Genomic DNA, 23,120 nt, shown 5'->3' on the forward strand with positions numbered 1-23,120 from the left:
GAATGGTTGGAGAGCTGCCAGGCAGAGAAGGACCTGGGAGTGATGGTGGATAGTCGGCTGAATATGAGCCAGCAGTGTGCTCAGGTAGCCAAGAAGGCCAACGGCATCCTGGCTCGTATCAGAAGCAGAGTGGGCAGCAGGGCTAGGGAGGTGATCGTCCCCCTGTACTCGGCTGTGGTGAGGCCGCACCTCGAGTACTGTGTTCAGTTTTGGGCCCCTTGCTACAAGAAGGACATGGAGGTGCTTGAGAGAGTCCAGAGAAGGGCGACGAAGCTGGTGAGGGGCCTGGAGAACAGGTCCTACAAGGAGCAGCTGAGGGAGCTGGGCTTGTTCAGCCTGGAGAAGAGGAGGCTCAGGGGCGACCTTATCTCAATCCACAGGTACCTTAATGGATGCTGAAGTGAGGTGGGGGTTGGTCTGTTCTCCCACGAGCCTGGTGACAGGATGAGGGGGAATGGGCTAAAGTTGCGTCAGGGGAGTTTGAGGTTGGATGTTAGGAAGAACTTCTTTACTGAAAGTGTTGTGAGGGGTTGGAATGGGCTGCCCAGGGAAGTGGTGGAGTCACTATCCCTGGAGATCTTTAAAAGACGTTTAGATGTTGAACTTAGCGATATGGTTTAGTGGAGGACTCTTTAGTATTAGGTCAGTGGTTGGACTCGATGATCTTGAGGTCTCTTCCGACCTAGATAATTCTGTGACTCTGTGATAACAGGGCTAAGAGCCTCGGGGTGAATAGGGCTCAACCAAACCCCATGGGTCTGTGTGTGGGGGTGAATGGGGCATGAATGGGGCAGGGGCCCTCACCAAGGCCTTTCCCAAGGCCTTTCCACCCTCAGCTGAGTCCACAGCCCTTCCAAGTTTGATGTCGTCAGCAAATTTGCTCCAAACACCTTCTAGTCCTACATCCACATGGTTTATAAAGACATTGAAGAGGACTGGCCCTAAAATGGAGCCTTGTTGGACACCACTATTGACCATCCGCCAGCCTGATTCGGCCCCATTTACTACAACCCTTTGAGGCCTGCCCGTAACAGGGCTCAAGGAGGCCAAGAGCCCTGGGGGCAATAGGTCTCAACCCAACCCAATATGTGTGTGTGTGGGGGAGTGAATGGTGCAGGAACGACACCAGCATCTGTCCCCAGAAACAGCCGGGCTGGGAACGGATCAAGGCAGGGGGCGACCCCGGGGAGCAGCAGAGGGCTGTGGGGCTGCGGGACCGGGTATCGAGGGCAGGAGCCGGGCGAGCACGGGGCAGAGGCGGTGCTGGGCACGGAGGAGCCGAGGCGCAGGAGCCGGAGCTGCTTCAGGAGCCCTGCGGGGAGAGAGCAGGGGGTGAGCAGCGGGTGGGGGGCAGCGCCCCAGCCCTGTGCCCCACGGCCCCCCAGGACCATGCTGCCTGCGGCCCCGGGGCGCTGCCCTGGTGCTGGGAGGGGGCAAGGGGAAGCAGCCCGCACGGGGAGGGTGCAGCAGGGCCGCGGGTGGGGGACGTTACCTGCAGCCGGGGGAGCGATGCGCCCTGCAACACAGCGAGACCAGGTCAGCGGCACGGCCCTGTGCCCCACGGCCCCCCCAGCCCCACGCCACCCCCAGCGCCCCGGCCGCTCACCTTTCTGCGCACGTAGAGGAAGAGCCCCAGCGCCAGGAAGATGAGCCCCAGCACCAAGCCCCCGACGCCCGTCAGCATCTTGCCCCTGGCGGCATCCGCTGGGAGCACTGCGGGGACAGGAGCGGGGGCTCAGGCCCGGGGCCGTGCTCCCGCTCCACTCCTGCAGCAGGCTGGGGGCTCGGGACCACCAGGACTCCCCTAGGAGGCGGGGGTTGGGGCCTTACCCCATTCGTAGGTGATGGGGCTTTTCAGGCTGGCGTGCTGCACGTGGCACTCGTAGGTGTCCCCGTGCTGCGGGGTGCTTTCCAGCATCACCAGCACCTGGTAGGTCCAGTCCCCGTTCTGGATCACGTCCGTGGACACCACGTGCTTGGTCTCCTCCTGGCCGTTCTTGAACCACTTCACCTGGATCTCGGCGGGGTAGAAGCCCGTCACGTAGCACGCCAGCCTGTCGGTCTGGGGCAGCGAGCTCGACTGCATGGGAGAGACCCTCACCTTGGGCTCAACTGCGGGGTGAGGGAGAGAGCTGGGCGCGGGCGGCGAGAGCCCAGCGCTCACCTGCACCGCTGCCCCCGGCACCGGGCGGGACGGGGATGGATGCGCTGCCCCCCCGGGATGTGCCTGGCCCCCAGGGTGCAGAGGACGCCCAGCCCCAGCAGCCCCGGGCTCGTGTCCACGCACCTGTCCTGTCCACGGTGAAAGAGGCCACAAAGTAGTTGTATCGGCAGAACGTGTCTACTCTAGCCAGCATGTCCTCCATTACTTCAGGCTGACTGTTCCAGTAGTCAGCTGAAGGCTTGCCCAGTTCTGTGTCAGCCACAAAATGCCCCACGTCGCTGTCAAAGTGCACGTACTGCTGCCCGTTGTAGATGATCCTCTCCAGATAACTCACCCGCTCAGTGCCATTGAGGTAGTGACACTCATCCACCGGCATGTAGTGGAAGAACCCTGTATGGGCAGGGCGGGTTAGGGGGTCCCGCTCCCCCTTCCCAGCTCCCCAGCAGATGCCCTGGAGCCCCCTCCCCACCCTCCAGCCCCCTCCCCATCCCCACTCCCCTCCCAGCCACTGTGACACCGATGCCGTGACCCTGACCCCCTGGAGGCACACGTGCTGCAATCAGGAAGAGTCCAAGGGGCTCCTGGGGAGGGTCCTGGGGACAAGAGATGGGGGGAGCGCAGGGAAGGAGCTCAAGGCAGGGAGCCAGGACGCAACAGTGCCCCAGAGTGTGGGCAGGACCTCCAAACTCACTGAGCCCCCCCCAAAGCCATCTGCTCCCAGGCTTCCAGGGCAGAGGCCGAGGCAGTCGCTGTGGATGCCCACACCCCGCATGGACGTGCCAGGGCTGAGGCCCCCCCCCATCCCACCTCCCCCCCAGCAGCCACACGTGGGATCCTGCCCCACGGTGTGGGGCTGAGCTCACCCTTGGTCTCCTCGCCTCCAGCCGGGCGGGCTCCCAGCACCACCAGTGCCACCAGCACGGCCCCAGCTCCCAGGATGCGGCCGCTCCCCATGGCTGCTGGGCACAGGATGAGGGGTGCCGGGACCCCAGGCAAGGCAAGACTCCACCCAGTGCTGGCACTGGGCCTCCCAGTTACAACCAGTGAGCAGCGGGGCTGCGCAGCATCACCCGTCACCAGGCAGAACCTGACCCCAGAGGGCACCCTCTGACACTTGTCCCGAGCTACAAAGGTGTTGGAGGAGGAACCTCAAGAAGCGGGAGGGAACGGGGTTTGGACCCCCCAGGGGGCACCAAGAGGCACTGGTGGGGGTGTGGGGTCCCAGTGCCCAGGGACAGGAGAGGAGCAGCAAGGGACACGGGCACCCAGCCCACAGCACCGGTCACTTCCCTGTGGGAAACCTCAAGGAGGCCGAGCCCCGGGGGAACAGAATCATAGAACGATGGAATATCCCGAGTTGGAAGGGACCCAGGAGGATCATCGAGTCCAGCTCCTGGCACCACACAGGAGTACCCAAAATTCAGACCCTGTGACTAAGCGCACAGTCCAAAGGTTTCTTAAATTTAGGCAGGATGGGTGCAGTGACTGCTTCCCCGGGGAGCCTGTTCCAGTGTGCGACCACCCTCTTGGTGAAGAATCTCTTCCTGAAGTCCAGCCTGAACCTCCCCTGCCTCAGCTTGACACCATTCCCTTGGGTCCTATCACTGGTGACTAAAGAGAAGAGATCAACGCCTGCCCCATCACTCCCCCTTGTGAGGAAATTGTGTACCACGATGATGTCCCCCCTCAGCCTCCTCTTCTCCAGGCTGAACAGGCCCAGTGCCCTCAGCCATTTCTCATACCTCTTCCCCTCTAGGCCCTTCACCGTCTTTGTGGCCCTCCTCTGGACACTCTCCAACAGATTTACATCCTTTTTGTACCGTGGTGCCCAGAACAGCACACAGTGCTTGAGGTGAGGCCGCAGTGGCCTTGCTCTTGTTAAACTGCATGCAGGTGGTGATCGCCCAGCTCTCCCATCTGTCCAGATCCCTCCGCAAGGCCTTCCCACCCTCAGCCGAGTCCACAACTCCTCCAAGTTTGGTATCGTTGGCAAATTTGCTCCAAACACCTTCTAGTCTTACCTCCACATGGTTTATAAAAACATTGAAGAGGACTGGCCCTAAAATGGAGCCTGAGGGGCCCCCAATATTGACCATCCACCAGCCTGAAGGGGCCCTGTTTCTCACGACCCTTTGAGACCTGCCCATAACTCAAGAAACCGGCTTCTCATGGCTTGGACTGGTGCACGCTTCGTTGGGTTGAAAACTGTCTGGATAGCCAGGCCCCAAGAGTCGCAGTGAATGGAGTCAAATCCAGTTGGAGGCCGGTCACTAGTGGCGCTCCCCAGGGCTCGGTGCTGGGGCCGGTCCTCTTTAATACCTTTATCGATGATCTGGATGAGGTGATCGAGTGCTCCCTCAGTAAGTTTGCAGATGACACCAAGTTAGGTGCGTGTGTCGATCTGCTTGACGGTAGTAAGGTTCTGCAGGAGGATTTGGATAGCCTGGACCAGTGGGCTGAGGTCAACTGCATGAAGTTCAACAAGGCCAAGTGCCGGGTCCTGCACCTGGGCCGCAATAACCCCAAGCAGAGCTACAGGCTGGGAGAGGAATGGTTGGAGAGCTGCCAGGCAGAGAAGGACCTGGGAGTGATGGTGGATAGTCGGCTGGATATGAGCCAGCAGTGTGCTCAGGTGGCCAAGAAGGCCAACAGCATCTGGCTTGCATAAGAAACAGTGTGGCCAGCAGGGCTAGGGAGGTGATCGTCCCCCTGTACTCGGCTCTGGTGAGGCCGCACCTCGAGTACTGTGTTCAGTTTTGGGCCCCTCGCTACAAGAAGGACATCGAGGTGCTTGAGAGAGTCCAGAGAAGGGCGACGAAGCTGGTGAGGGGCCTGGAGAACAAGTCCTACGAGGAGCGGCTGAGGGAGCTGGGCTTGTTCAGCCTGGAGAAGAGGAGGCTCAGGGGCAACCTTATCTCAATCCACAGGTACCTTAATGGATGCTGAAGTGAGGTGGGGGTTGGTCTGTTCTCCCACGAGCCCGGTGACAGGATGAGAGGGAACGGGCTTAAGTTGCACCAGGGGAGTTTGAGGTTGGATGTTAGGAAGAACTTCTTTACTGAAAGGGTTGTGAGGCATTGGAACAGGCTGCCCAGGGAAGTGGTGGAGTCACCATCCCTGGAGGTCTTTAAGAGATGTTTAGATGTAGAGCTTAGGGATATGGTTTAGTGGAGGACTTGTTAGTATTAGGTCAGAGGTTGGACTCAATGATCTTGAGGTCTCTTCCGACCTAGATAATTCTGTGACTCTGTGATAACAGGGCTCAAGAGCCCTGTTGGGAATAGGGGCTCCATGTGAGTGTGTGTGTGGGGGTGAATGGGTCATGAATGGGGCAGGGGCCCTCAGCAAGGCCTTTCCCAAGGCCTTTCCACCCTCAGCCGAGTCCACAGCTCCTCCAAGTTTGGTGTCGTCAGCAAATTTGCTCCAAACACCTTCAAGTCCTACATCCACATGGTTTATAAAGACATTGAAGAGGACTGGCCCTAAAATGGAGCCTTGTTGGACACCACTAGTGACCATCCGCCAGCCTGCTGCAGCCCGATTTAATACAACATTTTGAGGCCTGCCCATAACAGGGCTCAAGGAGGCCAAGAGCCCTGGGGGCAATAGGTCTCAACCCAACCCAATATGTGTGTGTGTGGGGGGGAGTGAATGGGGCAGGAACGACACCAGCACGTGTCCCCAGAAACAGCCGGGCTGGGAACGGATCAAGGCAGGGGGCGACGCCGGGGAGCAGCAGAGGGCTGTGGGGCTGCGGGACCGGGTATCGAGGGCAGGAGCCGGGCGAGCACGGGGCAGAGGCGGTGCTGGGCGCGGAGGAGCCGAGGCGCAGGAGCCGGAGCTGCTTCAGGAGCCCTGCGGGGAGAGAGCAGGGGGTGAGCAGCGGGTGGGGGGCAGCGCCCCAGCCCTGTGCCCCACGGCCCCCCAGGGCACTGCCCTGGTGGTGGTAGGGGCAAGGGGAAGCAGCCCGCACGGGGAGGGTGCAGCAGGGCCGCGGGTGGGGGACGTTACCTGCAGCCGGGGGAGCGATGCGCCCTGCAACACAGCGAGACCAGGTCAGCGGCAGCGCGGGGGGAGAGCGTGGCCCCCCCAGCCCCACGCCACCCCCAGCGCCCCGGCCGCTCACCTTTCTGCGCACGTAGAGGAAGAGCCCCAGCGCCAGGAAGATGAGCCCCAGCACCAAGCCCCCGACGCCCGTCAGCATCTTGCCCCTGGCGGCATCCGCTGGGAGCACTGCGGGGACAGGAGCGGGGGCTCAGGCCCGGGGCCGTGCTCCCGCTCCCCTCCTGCATGAGGCTGGGGGCTCGGGACCCCCGGGACCCCGCTGGGGGGCATTAGCCACAGCCTTACCCCATTCGTAGGTGATGGGGCTTTTCAGGCTGGCGTGCTGCACGTGGCACTCGTAGGTGTCCCCGTGCTGCGGGGTGCTTTCCAGCATCACCAGCACCTGGTAGGTCCAGTCCCCGTTCTGGATCACGTCCGTGGACACCACGTGCTTGGTCTCCTCCTGGCCGTTCTTGAACCACTTCACCTGGATCTCGGCGGGGTAGAAGCCCGTCACGTAGCACGCCAGCCTGTCGGTCTGGGGCAGCGAGCTCGACTGCATGGGAGAGACCCTCACCTTGGGCTCAACTGCGGGGAGAGGGAGAGAGCTGGGCGCGGGCGGCGAGAGCCCAGCGCTCACCTGCACCGCTGCCCCCGGCACCGGGCGGGACGGGGATGGATGCGCTGCCCCCCCGGGATGTGCCTGGCCCCCAGGGTGCAGAGGACGCCCAGCCCCAGCAGCCCCGGGCTCGTGTCCACGCACCTCTCCTGTTCAGGATGAAATCTTCATACACCTCATAGTTGTGCCGGCAGATGTCTATGTTAGTCTGTACCCGCTCCATTTCTTTGGGCTGACTGTTCCAGTAGTCAGCTATAGGCTTGCCCAGTTCCGTGTCAGCCACAAAATGCCCCACGTCATTGTCAAAGTGCACGTACTGCTGCCGGTTGTAGATGTACCTCTCCAGATACCTCACCCGCTCAGTGCCGTTGAGGTAGTGACACTCCAACACCAGCATCTGGTGGAAGAACCCTGTATGGGCAGGGCAGGTTAGGGGGTCCCGCTCCCCCTTCCCAGGCCCCCAGACCCCAGCAGATGCCCTGGAGCCCCCTCTCCACCCTCCAGACCCCTCCCCATCCCCACTCCCCTCCCAGCCGCGGTGACACCGACGCCGTGACCCTGACCCCTGGAGCCCCACAAGCTGCAATCAGGAAGAGGCCAAGGGGCTCCTGGGGAGGGTCCTAGGGGCAGGAGGGGACAGGAGATGGGGGGAGCGCAGGGAAGGAGCCGAAGGGACGCAACAGAGCCCCAGGGTGGGGGCAGCACCTCCAAACTCACTGAGCCCCCCCCAAAGCCCTCTGCTCCCAGGCTTCCAGGGCAGAGGCCGAGGCAGTGGCTGCGGATGCCCACACCCAACATGAAGGTGCCAGGGCTGAGGCCCCCCCCCATCCCACCTCCCCCCCAGCAGCCACACGTGGGATCCTGCCCCACGGCGTGGGGCTGAGCTCACCCTTGGTCTCCTCGCCTCCAGCCGGGCGGGCTCCCAGCACCACCAGTGCCACCAGCACGGCCCCAGCTCCCAGGATGCGGCCGCTCCCCATGGCTGCTGGGCACAGGATGAGGGGTGCCGGGACCCCAGGCAAGGCAAGACTCCACCCAGTGCTGGCACTGGGCCTCCCAGTTACAACCAGTGAGCAGCGGGGCTGCGCAGCATCACCCGTCACCAGGCAGAACCTGACCCCAGAGGGCACCCTCTGACACTTGTCCCGAGCTACAAAGGTGTTGGAGGAGGAACCTCAAGAAGCGGGAGGGAACGGGGTTTGGACCCCCCAGGGGGCACCAAGAGGCACTGGTGTGGGTGTGGGGTCCCAGTGCCCCGGGACACATGAGGAGCAGCAAGGGACACGGGCACCCAGCCCACAGCACCGGTCACTTCCCTGTGGGAAACCTCAAGGAGGCTGAGCCCCGGGGGAACAGAATCATAGAACGATGGAATATCCCGAGTTGGAAGGGACCCAGGAGGATCATCGAGTCCAGCTCCTGGCACCACACAGGAGTACCCAAAAATTCAGACCGTGTGACTAAGCGCACAGTCCAAAGGTTTCTTAAATTTAGGCAGGATGGGTGCAGTGACTGCTTCCCCGGGGAGCCTGTTCCAGTGTGCGACCACCCTCTCGGTGAAGAATCTCTTCCTGATGGCCAGCCTGAACCTCCCCTGCCTCAGCTTGACACCATTCCCTTGGGTCCTATCACTGGTGACTAAAGAGAAGAGATCAACGCCTGCCCCATCACTCCCCCTTGTGAGGAAATTGTGTACCACGATGATGTCCCCCCTCAGCCTCCTCTTCTCCAGGCTGAACAGGCCCTGTTCCTTCAGCTGCTCCTCATTCTTCTTCCCCTCTAGGCCCTTCACCGTCTTTGTGGCCCTTCTCTGGACACTCTCCAACAGATTTACATCCTTTTTGTACCGTGGTGCCCAGAACAGCACACAGTGCTTGAGGTGAGGCCGCAGTGGCCTTGCTCTTGTTAAACTGCATGCAGGTGGTGATCGCCCAGCTCTCCCATCTGTCCAGATCCCTCCGCAAGGCCTTTCCACCCTCAGCCGAGTCCACAACTCCTCCAAGTTTGGTGTCATCAGCAAATTTGCTAAAAACACCTTCTAGTCTTACCTCCACATGGTTTATAAAGACATTGAAGAGGATGGGCCCTAAAATGGAGCCTGAGGGGACTGAAGGGACACCACTAGTGACCATCCGCCAGCCTGAAGCGGCCCTGTTTCTCACGACCCTTTCAGACCTGCCCATAACTCAAGAAACTGGCTGCTCGTGGCTTGGACTGGCGCACGCTTCGTTGTGTTAAAAACTGTCTGGATAGCCAGGCCCCAAGAGTCGCAGTGAATGGAGTCAAATCCAGTTGGAGGCCGGTCACTAGTGGCGCTCCCCAGGGCTCGGTGCTGGGGCCGGTCCTCTTTAATATCTTTATCGATGATCTGGATGAGGGCATCGAGTGCTCCCTTAGTAAGTTTGCAGATGACACCAAGTTAGGTGCGTGTGTCGATCTGCTTGAGGGTAGGAAGGTTCTGCAGGAGGATTTGGATAGCCTGGACCAGTGGGCTGAGGTCAACTGCATGAAGTTCAACAAGGCCAAGTGCCGGGTCCTGCACCTGGGCCGCAATAACCCCAAGCAGAGCTACAGGCTGGGAGATGAGTGGTTGGAGAGCTGCCAGGCAGAGAAGGACCTGGGAGTGATGGTGGATAGTCGGCTGGATATGAGCCAGCAGTGTGCTCAGGTGGCCAAGAAGGCCAACAGCATCCTGGCTTGTATCAGAAGCAGAGTGGGCAGCAGGGCTAGGGAGGTGATCGTCCCCCTGTACTCGGCTCTGGTGAGGCCGCACCTTGAGTACTGTGTTCAGTTTTGGGCCCCTCGCTACAAGAAGGACATGGAGGTGCTTGAGCGGGTGCAGAGAAGGGCGACGAAGCTGGTGAGGGGCCTGGAGAACAAGTCCTACGAGGAGCGGCTGAGGGAGCTGGGCTTGTTCAGCCTGGAGAAGAGGAGGCTCAGGGGCGACCTTATCTCAATCCACAGGTACCTTAATGGATGCTGAAGTGAGATGGGGGTTGGTCTGTTCTCCCACGAGCCTGGTGACAGGATGAGGGGGAACGGGCTTAAGTTGCACCAGGGGAGTTTGAGGTTGGATGTTAGGAAGAACTTCTTTACTGAGAGGGTTGTGAAGCATTGGAACAGGCTGCCCAGGGAAGTGGTGGAGTCACCATGCCTGGAGGTCTTTAAAAGACGTTTAGATGTAGAGCTTAGGGATATGGTTTAGTGGAGGACTGGTTAGTATTAGGTCAGAGGTTGGACTCGATGATCTTGAGGTCTCTTCCGACCTAGATACTTCTGTGATTCTGTGATAACAGGGCTCAAGAGCCCTGTTGGGAATAGGGGCTCCATGTGAGTGTGTGTGTGGGGGTGAACGGGGCATGTATGGGGCAGGGGCCCTCACCAAGGCCTTTCCCAAGGCCTTCCCACCCTCAGCTGAGTCCACAGCCCTTCCAAGTTTGATGTCGTCAGCAAATTTGCTCCAAACACCTTCAAGTCCTACATCCACATGGTTTATAAAGACATTGAAGAGGACTGGCCCCAAAATGGAGCCTTGTTGGACACCACTAGTGAAAATCCGCCAGCCTGCTGCAGCCCGATTTAATACAACATTTTGAGGCCTGCCCATAACAGGGCTCAAGGAGGCCAAGAGCCCTGGGGGCAATAGGTCTCAACCCAACCCAATATGTGTGTGTGTGGGGGAGTGAATGGGGCAGGAACGACACCAGCACCTGTCCCCAGAAACAGCCAGGCTGGGAACGGATCAAGAAAGGGGGCAACGCCGGGGAGCAGCAGAGGGCTGTGGGGCTGCGGGACCGGGTATCGAGGGCAGGAGCCGGGCGAGCACGGGGCAGAGGCGGTGCTGGGCACGGAGGAGCCGAGGCGCAGGAGCCGGAGCTGCTTCAGGAGCCCTGCGGGGAGAGAGCAGGGGGTGAGCAGCGGGTGGGGGGCAGCGCCCCAGCCCTGTGCCCCACGGCCCCCCAGGGCACAGCCCTGGTGTTGGGAGGGGGGCAAGGGGAAGCAGCCCGCACGGGGAGGGTGCAGCAGGGCCGCGGGTGGGGGACGTTACCTGCAGCCGGGGGAGCGATGCGCCCTGCAACACAGCGAGACCAGGTCAGCGGCACGGCCCTGTGCCCCACGGCCCCCCCAGCCCCACGCCACCCCCAGCGCCCCGGCCGCTCACCTTTCTGCGCACGTAGAGGAAGAGCCCCAGCGCCAGGAAGATGAGCCCCAGCACCAAGCCCCCGACGCCCGTCAGCATCTTGCCCCTGGCGGCATCCGCTGGGAGCACTGCGGGGACAGGAGCGGGGGCTCAGGCCCGGGGCCGTGCTCCCGCTCCCCTCCTGCAGCAGGCTGGGGGCTCGGGACCACCAGGACGCCCCTGGGGGGCATTGGCCAGAGCCTTACCCCATTCGTAGGTGATGGGGCTTTTCAGGCTGGCGTGCTGCACGTGGCACTCGTAGGTGTCCCCGTGCTGCGGGGTGCTTTCCAGCATCACCAGCACCTGGTAGGTCCAGTCCCCGTTCTGGATCACGTCCGTGGACACCACGTGCTTGGTCTCCTCCTGGCCGTTCTTGAACCACTTCACCTGGATGTCGGCGGGGTAGAAGCCCGTCACGTAGCACGCCAGCCTGTCGGTCTGGGGCAGCGAGCTCGACTGCATGGGAGAGACCCTCACCTTGGGCTCAACTGCGGGGAGAGGGAGAGAGCTGGGCGCGGGCGGCGAGAGCCCAGCGCTCACCTGCACCGCTGCCCTGGCACCGGGCGGGACGGGGATGGATGCGCTGCCCCCCCGGGATGTGCCTGGCCCCCAGGATGCAGAGGACGCCCAGCCCCACCAGCCCCGGGCTCGTGTCCACGCACCTCTCCTGTGCAGGATGTAAGTGTCCGACACCTCATAGTTGTATCGGCAGAACCTGTCTGCTGCAGCCCGCGCGTTCTCCAGTGCTGCAGGCAGACTGTTCCAGTAGTCGGCATCAGGCTTGCCCAGTTCCGTGTCAGCCACAAAATGCCCCACGTCGCTGTCAAAGTGCGCGTTCTGCTGCCCGTTGTAGATGTCCCTGTGCAGAAACCTCACCCGCTCGGTGCCGTTGAGGTACTGACACTCAGCCACCAGCATCTTCTGGAAGAACCCTGTATGGGCAGGGCAGGTTAGGGGGACCCGCTCCCCCTTCCCAGGCCCCCAGCCCCCAGCAGACGCCCTGGAGCCCCCTCTCCACCCTCCAGACCCCTCCCCATCCCCACTCCCCTCCCAGCCGCGGTGACACCGACGCCGTGACCCTGACCCCTGGAGCCCCACAAGCTGCAATCAGGAAGAGGCCAAGGGGCTCCTGGGGAGGGTCCTAGGGGCAGGAGGGGACAGGAGATGGGGGGAGCGCAGGGAAGGAGCCGAAGGGACGCAACAGAGCCCCAGGGTGGGGGCAGCACCTCCAAACTCACTGAGCCCCCCCCAAAGCCCTCTGCTCCCAGGCTTCCAGGGCAGAGGCCGAGGCAGTGGCTGCGGATGCCCACACCCAACATGAAGGTGCCAGGGCTGAGGCCCCCCCCCATCCCACCTCCCCCCCAGCAGCCACACGTGGGATCCTGCCCCACGGCGTGGGGCTGAGCTCACCCTTGGTCTCCTCGCCTCCAGCCGGGCGGGCTCCCAGCACCACCAGTGCCACCAGCACGGCCCCAGCTCCCAGGATGCGGCCGCTCCCCATGGCTGCTGGGCACAGGATGAGGGGTGCCGGGACCCCAGGCAAGGCAAGACTCCACCCAGTGCTGGCACTGGGCCTCCCAGTTACAACCAGTGAGCAGCGGGGCTGCGCAGCATCACCCGTCACCAGGCAGAACCTGACCCCAGAGGGCACCCTCTGACACTTGTCCCGAGCTACAAAGGTGTTGGAGGAGGAACCTCAAGAAGCGGGAGGGAACGGGGTTTGGACCCCCCAGGGGGCACCAAGAGGCACTGGTGTGGGTGTGGGGTCCCAGTGCCCCGGGACACATGAGGAGCAGCAAGGGACACGGGCACCCAGCCCACAGCACCGGTCACTTCCCTGTGGGAAACCTCAAGGAGGCTGAGCCCCGGGGGAACAGAATCATAGAACGATGGAATATCCCGAGTTGGAAGGGACCCAGGAGGATCATCGAGTCCAGCTCCTGGCACCACACAGGAGTACCCAAAAATTCAGACCGTGTGACTAAGCGCACAGTCCAAAGGTTTCTTAAATTTAGGCAGGATGGGTGCAGTGACTGCTTCCCCGGGGAGCCTGTTCCAGTGTGCGACCACCCTCTCGGTGAAGAATCTCTTCCTGATGGCCAGCCTGAACCTCCCCTGCCTCAGCTTGACACCATTCCCTTGGGTCCTATCACTGGTGACTAAAGAGAAGAGATCAACGCCTGCCCCATCACTCCCCCTTGTGAGGAAATTGTGTACCACGATGATGTCCCCCCTCAGCCTCCTCTTCTCCAGGCTGAACAGGCCCTGTTCCTTCAGCTGCTCCTCATTCTTCTTCCCCTCTAGGCCCTTCACCGTCTTTGTGGCCCTTCTCTGGACACTCTCCAACAGATTTACATCCTTTTTGTACCGTGGTGCCCAGAACAGCACACAGTGCTTGAGGTGAGGCCGCAGTGGCCTTGCTCTTGTTAAACTGCATGCAGGTGGTGATCGCCCAGCTCTCCCATCTGTCCAGATCCCTCCGCAAGGCCTTTCCACCCTCAGCCGAGTCCACAACTCCTCCAAGTTTGGTGTCATCAGCAAATTTGCTAAAAACACCTTCTAGTCTTACCTCCACATGGTTTATAAAGACATTGAAGAGGATGGGCCCTAAAATGGAGCCTGAGGGGACTGAAGGGACACCACTAGTGACCATCCGCCAGCCTGAAGCGGCCCTGTTTCTCACGACCCTTTCAGACCTGCCCATAACTCAAGAAACTGGCTGCTCGTGGCTTGGACTGGCGCACGCTTCGTTGTGTTAAAAACTGTCTGGATAGCCAGGCCCCAAGAGTCGCAGTGAATGGAGTCAAATCCAGTTGGAGGCCGGTCACTAGTGGCGCTCCCCAGGGCTCGGTGCTGGGGCCGGTCCTCTTTAATATCTTTATCGATGATCTGGATGAGGGCATCGAGTGCTCCCTTAGTAAGTTTGCAGATGACACCAAGTTAGGTGCGTGTGTCGATCTGCTTGAGGGTAGGAAGGTTCTGCAGGAGGATTTGGATAGCCTGGACCAGTGGGCTGAGGTCAACTGCATGAAGTTCAACAAGGCCAAGTGCCGGGTCCTGCACCTGGGCCGCAATAACCCCAAGCAGAGCTACAGGCTGGGAGATGAGTGGTTGGAGAGCTGCCAGGCAGAGAAGGACCTGGGAGTGATGGTGGATAGTCGGCTGGATATGAGCCAGCAGTGTGCTCAGGTGGCCAAGAAGGCCAACAGCATCCTGGCTTGTATCAGAAGCAGAGTGGGCAGCAGGGCTAGGGAGGTGATCGTCCCCCTGTACTCGGCTCTGGTGAGGCCGCACCTTGAGTACTGTGTTCAGTTTTGGGCCCCTCGCTACAAGAAGGACATGGAGGTGCTTGAGCGGGTGCAGAGAAGGGCGACGAAGCTGGTGAGGGGCCTGGAGAACAAGTCCTACGAGGAGCGGCTGAGGGAGCTGGGCTTGTTCAGCCTGGAGAAGAGGAGGCTCAGGGGCGACCTTATCTCAATCCACAGGTACCTTAATGGATGCTGAAGTGAGATGGGGGTTGGTCTGTTCTCCCACGAGCCTGGTGACAGGATGAGGGGGAACGGGCTTAAGTTGCACCAGGGGAGTTTGAGGTTGGATGTTAGGAAGAACTTCTTTACTGAGAGGGTTGTGAAGCATTGGAACAGGCTGCCCAGGGAAGTGGTGGAGTCACCATGCCTGGAGGTCTTTAAAAGACGTTTAGATGTAGAGCTTAGGGATATGGTTTAGTGGAGGACTGGTTAGTATTAGGTCAGAGGTTGGACTCGATGATCTTGAGGTCTCTTCCGACCTAGATACTTCTGTGATTCTGTGATAACAGGGCTCAAGAGCCCTGTTGGGAATAGGGGCTCCATGTGAGTGTGTGTGTGGGGGTGAACGGGGCATGTATGGGGCAGGGGCCCTCACCAAGGCCTTTCCCAAGGCCTTCCCACCCTCAGCTGAGTCCACAGCCCTTCCAAGTTTGATGTCGTCAGCAAATTTGCTCCAAACACCTTCAAGTCCTACATCCACATGGTTTATAAAGACATTGAAGAGGACTGGCCCCAAAATGGAGCCTTGTTGGACACCACTAGTGAAAATCCGCCAGCCTGCTGCAGCCCGATTTAATACAACATTTTGAGGCCTGCCCATAACAGGGCTCAAGGAGGCCAAGAGCCCTGGGGGCAATAGGTCTCAACCCAACCCAATATGTGTGTGTGTGGGGGAGTGAATGGGGCAGGAACGACACCAGCACCTGTCCCCAGAAACAGCCAGGCTGGGAACGGATCAAGAAAGGGGGCAACGCCGGGGAGCAGCAGAGGGCTGTGGGGCTGCGGGACCGGGTATCGAGGGCAGGAGCCGGGCGAGCACGGGGCAGAGGCGGTGCTGGGCACGGAGGAGCCGAGGCGCAGGAGCCGGAGCTGCTTCAGGAGCCCTGCGGGGAGAGAGCAGGGGGTGAGCAGCGGGTGGGGGGCAGCGCCCCAGCCCTGTGCCCCACGGCCCCCCAGGGCACAGCCCTGGTGTTGGGAGGGGGGCAAGGGGAAGCAGCCCGCACGGGGAGGGTGCAGCAGGGCCGCGGGTGGGGGACGTTACCTGCAGCCGGGGGAGCGATGCGCCCTGCAACACAGCGAGACCAGGTCAGCGGCACGGCCCTGTGCCCCACGGCCCCCCCAGCCCCACGCCACCCCCAGCGCCCCGGCCGCTCACCTTTCTGCGCACGTAGAGGAAGAGCCCCAGCGCCAGGAAGATGAGCCCCAGCACCAAGCCCCCGACGCCCGTCAGCATCTTGCCCCTGGCGGCATCCGCTGGGAGCACTGCGGGGACAGGAGCGGGGGCTCAGGCCCGGGGCCGTGCTCCCGCTCCCCTCCTGCAGCAGGCTGGGGGCTCGGGACCACCAGGACGCCCCTGGGGGGCATTGGCCAGAGCCTTACCCCATTCGTAGGTGATGGGGCTTTTCAGGCTGGCGTGCTGCACGTGGCACTCGTAGGTGTCCCCGTGCTGCGGGGTGCTTTCCAGCATCACCAGCACCTGGTAGGTCCAGTCCCCGTTCTGGATCACGTCCGTGGACACCACGTGCTTGGTCTCCTCCTGGCCGTTCTTGAACCACTTCACCTGGATGTCGGCGGGGTAGAAGCCCGTCACGTAGCACGCCAGCCTGTCGGTCTGGGGCAGCGAGCTCGACTGCATGGGAGAGACCCTCACCTTGGGCTCAACTGCGGGGAGAGGGAGAGAGCTGGGCGCGGGCGGCGAGAGCCCAGCGCTCACCTGCACCGCTGCCCTGGCACCGGGCGGGACGGGGATGGATGCGCTGCCCCCCCGGGATGTGCCTGGCCCCCAGGATGCAGAGGACGCCCAGCCCCACCAGCCCCGGGCTCGTGTCCACGCACCTCTCCTGTGCAGGATGTAAGTGTCCGACACCTCATAGTTGTATCGGCAGAACCTGTCTGCTGCAGCCCGCGCGTTCTCCAGTGCTGCAGGCAGACTGTTCCAGTAGTCGGCATCAGGCTTGCCCAGTTCCGTGTCAGCCACAAAATGCCCCACGTCGCTGTCAAAGTGCGCGTTCTGCTGCCCGTTGTAGATGTCCCTGTGCAGAAACCTCACCCGCTCGGTGCCGTTGAGGTACTGACACTCAGCCACCAGCATCTTCTGGAAGAACCCTGTATGGGCAGGGCAGGTTAGGGGGACCCGCTCCCCCTTCCCAGGCCCCCAGCCCCCAGCAGACGCCCTGGAGCCCCCTCTCCACCCTCCAGACCCCTCCCCATCCCCACTCCCCTCCCAGCCGCGGTGACACCGACGCCGTGACCCTGACCCCTGGAGCCCCACAAGCTGCAATCAGGAAGAGGCCAAGGGGCTCCTGGGGAGGGTCCTAGGGGCAGGAGGGGACAGGAGATGGGGGGAGCGCAGGGAAGGAGCCGAAGGGACGCAACAGAGCCCCAGGGTGGGGGCAGCACCTCCAAACTCACTGAGCCCCCCCCAAAGCCCTCTGCTCCCAGGCTTCCAGGGCAGAGGCCGAGGCAGTGGCTGCGGATGCCCACACCCAACATGAAGGTGCCAGGGCTGAGGCCCCCCCCCATGCCACCTCCCCCCCAGCAGCCACACGTGGGATCCTGCCCCCCGGCGTGGGGCTGAGCTCACCCTTGGTCTCCTCGCCTCCAGCTGGGCGGGCTCCCAGCACCACCAGTGCCACCAGCACGGCCCCAGCTCCCAGGATGCGGCCGCTCCCCATGGCTGCTGGGCACAGGATGAGGGGTGCCGGGACCCCAGGCAAGGCAAGACTCCACCCAGTGCTGGCACTGGGCGTCCCAGTTACAACCAGTGAGCAGCGGGGCTGCGCAGCATCACCCGTCACCAGGCAGAACCTGACCCCAGAGGGCACCCTCTGACACTTGTCCCGAGCTACAAAGGTGTTGGAGGAGGAACCTCAAGAAGCGGGAGGGAACGGGGTTTGGACCCCCCAGGGGGCACCAAGAGGCACTGGTGGGGGTGTGGGGTCCCAGTGCCCAGGGACAGGAGAGGAGCAGCAAGGGACACGGGCACCCAGCCCACAGCACCGGTCACTTCCCTGTGGGAAACCTCAAGGAGGCCGAGCCCCGGGGGAACAGAATCATAGAACGATGGAATATCCCGAGTTGGAAGGGACCCAGGAGGATCATCGAGTCCAGCTCCTGGCACCACACAGGAGTACCCAAAAATTCAGACCGTGTGACTAAGCGCACAGTCCAAAGGTTTCTTAAATTTAGGCAGGATGGGTGCAGTGACTGCTTCCCCGGGGAGCCTGTTCCAGTGTGCGACCACCCTCTCGGTGAAGAATCTCTTCCTGATGGCCAGCCTGAACCTCCCCTGCCTCAGCTTGACACCATTCCCTTGGGTCCTATCACTGGTGACTAAAGAGAAGAGATCAACGCCTGCCCCATCACTCCCCCTTGTGAGGAAATTGTGTACCACGATGATGTCCCCCCTCAGCCTCCTCTTCTCCAGGCTGAACAGGCCCTGTTCCTTCAGCTGCTCCTCATTCTTCTTCCCCTCTAGGCCCTTCACCGTCTTTGTGGCCCTCCTCTGGACACTCTCCAACAGATTTACATCCTTTTTGTACCGTGGTGCCCAGAACAGCACACAGTGCTTGAGGTGAGGCCGCAGTGGCCTTGCTCTTGTTAAACTGCATGCAGGTGGTGATCGCCCAGCTCTCCCATCTGTCCAGATCCCTCCGCAAGGCCTTTCCACCCTCAGCCGAGTCCACAACTCCTCCAAGTATGGTGTCGTCGGCAAATTTGCTCCAAACACCTTCTAGTCCTACATCCACATGGTTTATAAAGACATTGAAGAGGATGGGCCCTAAAATGGAGCCTGAGGGGCCCCCAATATTGACCATCCACCAGCCTGAAGCGGCCCTGTTTCTCACGACCCTTTGAGACCTGCCCACAACTCAAGAAACCGCCTTCTCATGGCTTGGACTGGCGCACGCTTCGTTGGGTTGAAAACTGTCTGGATAGCCAGGCCCCAAGAGTTGTGGTGAATGGAGTCAAATCCAGTTGGAGGCCGGTCACTAGTGGCGTCCCCCAGGGCTCGGTGCTGGGGCCGGTCCTCTTTAATATCTTTATTGATGATCTGGACGAGGGCATCGAGTGCTCCCTCAGTAAGTTCGCAGATGACACCAAGTTAGGTGTGTGTGTCGATCTGCTTGACGGTAGTAAGGTTCTGCAGGAGGATTTGGATAGCCTGGACCGATGGGCTGAGGTCAACTGCATGAAGTTCAACAAGGCCAAGTGCCGGGTCCTGCACCTGGGCCGCAATAACCCCAAGCAGAGCTACAGGCTGGGAGAGGAATGGTTGGAGAGCTGCCAGGCAGAGAAGGACCTGGGAGTGATGGTGGATAGTCGGCTGGATATGAGCCAGCAGTGTGCTCAGGTGGCCAAGAAGGCCAACGGCATCCTGGCTTGTATCAGAAGCAGAGTGGGCAGCAGGGCTAGGGAGGTGATCGTCCCCCTGTACTCGGCTCTGGTGAGGCCGCACCTCAAGTACTGTGTTCAGTTTTGGGCCCCTCGCTACAAGAAGGACATGGAGGTGCTTGAGAGAGTCCAGAGAAGGGCGACGAAGCTGGTGAGGGGCCTGGAGAACAAGTCCTACGAGGAGCGGCTGAGGGAGCTGGGCTTGTTCAGCCTGGAGAAGAGGAGGCTCAGGGGCGACCTTATCGCAATCCACAGGTACCTTAATGGACGCTGAAGTGAGGTGGGGGTTGGTCTGTTCTCCCACGTGCCTGGTGACAGGATGAGGGGGAATGGGCTAAAGTTGCAACAGGGGAGGTTTAGGTTGGATGTTAGGAAGAACTTCTTTACCGAAAGGGTTGTGAGGCATTGGAACAGGCTGCCCAGGGAAGTGGTGGAGTCACCATCCCTGGAGGTCTTTAAGAGATGTTTAGATGTAGAGCTTAGGGATATGGTTTAGTGGAGGACTTGTTAGTATTAGGTCAGAGGTTGGACTCAATGATCTTGAGGTCTCTTCCAACCTAGATAATTCTGTGACTATGTGATAACAGGGCTCAAGAGCCCTGTTGGGAATCGGGGCTCCATGTGAGTGTGTGTGTGTGGTTGAATGGGGCATGAATGGGGCAGGGGCCCTCACCAAGGCCTTTCCCAAGGCCTTTCCACCCTCAGCCGAGTCCACAGCTCCTCCAAGTTTGGTGTCGTCAGCAAATTTGCTCCAAACACCTTCAAGTCCTACATCCACATGGTTTATAAAGACATTGAAGAGGACTGGCCCTAAAATGGAGCCTTGTTGGACACCACTAGTGACCATCCGCCAGCCTGCTGCAGCCCGATTTAATACAACATTTTGAGGCCTGCCCGTAACAGGGCTCAAGGAGGCCAAGAGCCCCGGGGGGAATAGGTTTCAACCCAACCCAATATGTGTGTGCGTGGGGTGAATGGGGCAGGAACGACACCAGCACCTGTCCCCAGAAACAGCCAGGCTGGGAACGGATCAAGGCAGGGGGCGATGCCGGGGAGCAGCAGAGGGCTGTGGGGCTGCGGGACCGGGTATCGAGGGCAGGAGCTGGGCGAGCACGGGGCAGAGGCGGTGCTGGGCACGGAGGAGCCGAGGCGCAGGAGCCGGAGCTGCTTCAGGAGCCCTGCGGGGAGAGAGCAGGGGGTGAGCAGCGGGTGGGGGGCAGCGCCCCAGCCCTGTGCCCCACGGCCAGCCAGGGCCACGCTGCCTGCGGCCCCGGGGCGCTGCCCTGGTGGTGGTAGGGGCAAGGGGAAGCAGCCCGCACGGGGTGGTTGCAGCAGGGCCGCGGGTGGGGGACGTTACCTGCAGCCGGGGGAGCGATGCGCCCTGCAACACAGCGAGACCAGGTCAGCGGCACGGCCCTGTACCCCACGGCCCCCCCAGCCCCACGCCACCCCCAGCGCCACGGCCACTCACCTTTCTGCGCACGTAGAAGAAGAGCCCCAGCGCCAGGAAGATGAGCCCCAGCACCAAGCCCCCGATGCCCGTCAGCATCTTGCCCCTGGCGGCATCCGCTGGGAGCACTGCGGGGACAGGAGCGGGGGCTCAGGCCCGGGGCCGTGCTCCCGCTCCCCTCCTGCAGCAGGTTGGGGGCTTGGGACCACCAGGACGCCCCTGGGGGGCATTGGCCAGAGCCTTACCCCATTCGTAGGTGATGGGGCTTTTCAGGCTGGCGTGCTGCACGTGGCACTCGTAGGTGTCCCCGTGCTGCGGGGTGCTTTCCAGCATCACCAGCACCTGGTAGGTCCAGTCCCCGTTCTGGATCACGTCCGTGGACACCACGTGCTTGGTCTCCTCCTGGCCGTTCTTGAACCACTTCACCTGGATGTCGGCGGGGTAGAAGCCCGTCACGTAGCACGCCAGCCTGTCGGTCTGGGGCAGCGAGCTCGACTGCATGGGAGAGACCCTCACCTTGGGCTCAACTGCGGGGAGAGGGAGAGAGCTGGGCGCGGGCGGCGAGAGCCCAGCGCTCACCTGCACCGCTGCCCCCGGCACCGGGCGGGACGGGGATGGATGCGCTGCCCCCCCGGGATGTGCCTGGCCCCCAGGGTGCAGAGGACGCCCAGCCCCAGCAGCCCCAGGCTCGTGTCCACGCACCTCTCCTGTTCAGGATGAAATCTTCGTACACCTTATAGTTGTGCCGGCAGACTGTGTCTATTTCAGCCCGTTTGCGTTCCAGTATTTCGGGCTGACTGTTCCAGTAGTCAGCTATAGGCTTGCCCAGTTCTGTGTCAGCCACAAAATGCCCCACGTCGCTGTCAAAGTGCACGTCCTGCTGCCGGTTGTAGATGATCCTCTCCAGATACCTCACCTGCTCGGTGCCGTTGAGGTAGTGACACTCATCCACCGCCATCTCCTGGAAGAACCCTGTATGGGCAGGGCAGGTTAGGGGGTCCCGCTCCCCCTTCCCAGGCCCCCAGCCCCTAGCAGACGCCCTGGAGCCCCCTCCCCACCCTCCAGACCCCTCCCCATCCCCACTCCCCTCCCAGCTGCAGTGACACTGACGCCGTGACCCTGACCCCCTGGAGCCCCATATGCTGGGGATGGGAAGAGTCTGAGGGGCTCCTGGGGAGGGTTCTGGGGGCAGGAGGGGACAGGAGATGGGGGGAGCGCAGGGAAGGAGCTCAAGGGACGCAGCACAGCCCCAGGGTGGGGGCAGGACCTCCAAACTCACTGAGCCCCCCCCAAAGCCCTCTGCTCCCAGGCTTCCAGGGCAGAGGCCAAGGCAGTCGCTGCGGATGCCCATACCCCGCGTGGAGGTGCCAGGGCTGAGGACCACCCCCCATCCCACCTCCCCCCCAGCAGCCACACGTGGGATCCTGCCCCACGGCGTGGGGCTGAGCTCACCCTTGGTCTCCTCGCCTCCAGCCGGGCGGGCTCCCAGCACCACCAGTGCCACCAGCACGGCCCCAGCTCCCAGGATGCGGCCGCTCCCCATGGCTGCTGGGCACAGGATGAGGGGTGCCGGGACCCCAGGCAAGGCAAGACTCCACCCAGTGCTGGCACTGGGCGTCCCAGTTACAACCAGTGAGCAGCGGGGCTGCGCAGCATCACCCGTCACCAGGCAGAACCTGACCCCAGAGGGCACCCTCTGACACTTGTCCCGAGCTACAAAAGTGTTGGAGGAGGAACCTCAAGAAGCGGGAGGGAACGGGGTTTGGACCCCCCAGGGGGCACCAAGAGCCACTGGTGGGGGTGCGGGGTCCCAGTGCCCCAGGACACATGAGGAGCAGCAAGGGACACGGGCACCCGGCCCACAGCACCGGTCACTTCCCTGTGGGAAACCTCAAGGAGGCCGAGCCCCGGGGGAACAGAATCATAGAACGATGGAACATGCCGAGTTGGAAGGGACCCAGGAGGATCATCGAGTCCAGCTCCTGGCACCACAAAGGTCTACCCAAAATTCAGACCCTGTGACTAAGCGCACAGTCCAAAGGTTTCTTAAATTTAGGCAGGATGGGTGCAGTGACTGCTTCCCCGGGGAGCCTGTTCCAGTGTGCGACCACCCTCTCGGTGAAGAATCTCTTCCTGAAGTCCAGCCTGAACCTCCCCTGCCTCAGCTTGACACCATTCCCTTGGGTCCTATCACTGGTGACTAAAGAGAAGAGATCAACGCCTGCCCCATCACTCCCCCTTGTGAGGAAGTTGTGTACCACGATGAGGCCTCCCCTCAGCCTCCTCTTCTCCAGGCTGAACAGGCCCAGTGCCGTCAGCCATTTCTCATTCGTCTTCCCCTCTAGGCCCTTCACCATCTTTGTGGCCCTCCTCTGGACACTCTCCAGTCGTTTAATGTCCTTTTGTACTGGGAGACTCGGTGGTGGGGGTCTACTACAGGTCTCCAGATCAGGATGAGGAAGGCGATGAGGCCTTCTACGAGCAGCTGCCAGTAGCCTCACGATCACGAGCGCTGGTCCTCATGGGGGACTCCAATTTCACTGACATCTTCTGGGTAAACACCTCGGCCAGGCACGAGCAGTCCAAAGGGTTCCTACAACGCGTCAAGGACAATTTTCTGACGCGGGTGGTGGAGGAGCCGACGAGGCCGGGGGTGCTCCTGGACCTCGTTCTTCCCAACAGGGATGGGGGCACGTTGGGGACGTGAAGGTTGGGGGCAGATTGGGATGCAGCAACCAGGA

At 61.6% G+C, this 23,120-nt stretch overlaps 4 protein-coding genes across 6 annotated transcripts; all 4 read right to left on the minus strand.

The window, feature by feature from the left end:
• Positions 1-891: 891 nt before the first annotated feature.
• On the minus strand, positions 892-12,575 carry LOC311425430 (uncharacterized protein). Its single transcript, XM_084501300.1, has 12 exons — positions 12,418-12,575; positions 11,670-11,939; positions 11,214-11,495; positions 10,990-11,096; positions 10,838-10,899; positions 10,623-10,717; positions 3,028-3,312; positions 2,288-2,554; positions 1,831-2,112; positions 1,607-1,713; positions 1,493-1,516; positions 892-1,312 (listed from the first exon to the last, which is right to left on the minus strand). Exons 1-12 carry the CDS (start codon positions 12,506-12,508, stop codon positions 1,304-1,306), a joined length of 1,881 nt encoding a protein of 626 aa, XP_084357426.1. The 5' UTR covers positions 12,509-12,575; the 3' UTR covers positions 892-1,303.
• On the minus strand, positions 5,597-7,880 carry LOC311425330 (class II histocompatibility antigen, B-L beta chain-like). Of its 2 annotated transcripts, XM_084501142.1 has the most exons (6): positions 7,717-7,880; positions 6,972-7,238; positions 6,515-6,796; positions 6,291-6,397; positions 6,176-6,199; positions 5,597-6,019 (listed from the first exon to the last, which is right to left on the minus strand). In XM_084501142.1, the coding sequence occupies exons 1-6, from the start codon at positions 7,805-7,807 to the stop codon at positions 6,011-6,013; spliced, it is 780 nt and encodes a 259-aa protein (XP_084357268.1). In that variant the 5' UTR covers positions 7,808-7,880; the 3' UTR covers positions 5,597-6,010. The 2 variants fall into 2 exon arrangements, with proteins under 2 accessions (XP_084357268.1, XP_084357267.1); XM_084501141.1 differs by lacking the exon at positions 6,176-6,199 and having other exon boundaries at positions 6,269-6,397.
• Positions 12,576-15,003: 2,428 nt separating the features above from the next.
• On the minus strand, positions 15,004-17,260 carry LOC311425349 (class II histocompatibility antigen, B-L beta chain-like). Its single transcript, XM_084501191.1, has 6 exons — positions 17,119-17,260; positions 16,371-16,640; positions 15,915-16,196; positions 15,691-15,797; positions 15,577-15,600; positions 15,004-15,418 (listed from the first exon to the last, which is right to left on the minus strand). Exons 1-6 carry the CDS (start codon positions 17,207-17,209, stop codon positions 15,410-15,412), a joined length of 783 nt encoding a protein of 260 aa, XP_084357317.1. The 5' UTR covers positions 17,210-17,260; the 3' UTR covers positions 15,004-15,409.
• Positions 17,261-19,689: 2,429 nt separating this feature from the next.
• LOC311425338 (class II histocompatibility antigen, B-L beta chain-like) lies at positions 19,690-21,989 on the minus strand. Of its 2 annotated transcripts, XM_084501162.1 has the most exons (6): positions 21,832-21,989; positions 21,082-21,351; positions 20,625-20,906; positions 20,401-20,507; positions 20,287-20,310; positions 19,690-20,107 (listed from the first exon to the last, which is right to left on the minus strand). In XM_084501162.1, exons 1-6 carry the CDS (start codon positions 21,920-21,922, stop codon positions 20,099-20,101), a joined length of 783 nt encoding a protein of 260 aa, XP_084357288.1. In that variant the 5' UTR covers positions 21,923-21,989; the 3' UTR covers positions 19,690-20,098. The 2 variants fall into 2 exon arrangements, with proteins under 2 accessions (XP_084357288.1, XP_084357287.1); XM_084501161.1 differs by lacking the exon at positions 20,287-20,310 and having other exon boundaries at positions 20,379-20,507.
• Between the last annotated feature and the right edge of the window lie 1,131 nt (positions 21,990-23,120).

This window comes from Aythya ferina (genome assembly GCF_964211825.1).
Source record: "Aythya ferina genome assembly, chromosome: 30".
NCBI lineage: Eukaryota > Metazoa > Chordata > Aves > Anseriformes > Anatidae > Aythya > Aythya ferina.

Coding starts and splice junctions, on each gene's coding strand:
- LOC311425338 (XM_084501161.1), bottom strand. CDS start 21,922: ATGGGGAGCGGCCGCATCCTGGGAGCTGGGGCCGTGCTGGTGGCACTG. Junction 21,352..21,831: donor TGGAGGCGAGGAGACCAAGG/GTGAGCTCAGCC, acceptor CTGCCCATACAG/GGTTCTTCCAGGAGATGGCG. Junction 20,108..20,378: donor GAGTGGCCGTGGCGCTGGGG/GTGGCGTGGGGC, acceptor CTCTCCCCGCAG/GGCTCCTGAAGCAGCTCCGG.
- LOC311425430 (XM_084501300.1), bottom strand. CDS start 12,508: ATGGGGAGCGGCCGCATCCTGGGAGCTGGGGCCGTGCTGGTGGCACTG. Junction 10,900..10,989: donor TCCTCTACGTGCGCAGAAAG/GTGAGCGGCCGG, acceptor GCTGTGTTGCAG/GGCGCATCGCTCCCCCGGCT. Junction 1,517..1,606: donor TCCTCTACGTGCGCAGAAAG/GTGAGCGGCCGG, acceptor GCTGTGTTGCAG/GGCGCATCGCTCCCCCGGCT.
- LOC311425330 (XM_084501141.1), bottom strand. CDS start 7,807: ATGGGGAGCGGCCGCATCCTGGGAGCTGGGGCCGTGCTGGTGGCACTG. Junction 7,239..7,716: donor TGGAGGCGAGGAGACCAAGG/GTGAGCTCAGCC, acceptor CTGCCCATACAG/GGTTCTTCCACCAGATGCTG. Junction 6,020..6,268: donor GAGCGGCCGGGGCGCTGGGG/GTGGCGTGGGGC, acceptor CTCTCCCCGCAG/GGCTCCTGAAGCAGCTCCGG.
- LOC311425349 (XM_084501191.1), bottom strand. CDS start 17,209: ATGGGGAGCGGCCGCATCCTGGGAGCTGGGGCCGTGCTGGTGGCACTG. Junction 16,197..16,370: donor TTACATCCTGCACAGGAGAG/GTGCGTGGACAC, acceptor CTCTCCCCGCAG/TTGAGCCCAAGGTGAGGGTC. Junction 15,601..15,690: donor TCCTCTACGTGCGCAGAAAG/GTGAGCGGCCGG, acceptor GCTGTGTTGCAG/GGCGCATCGCTCCCCCGGCT.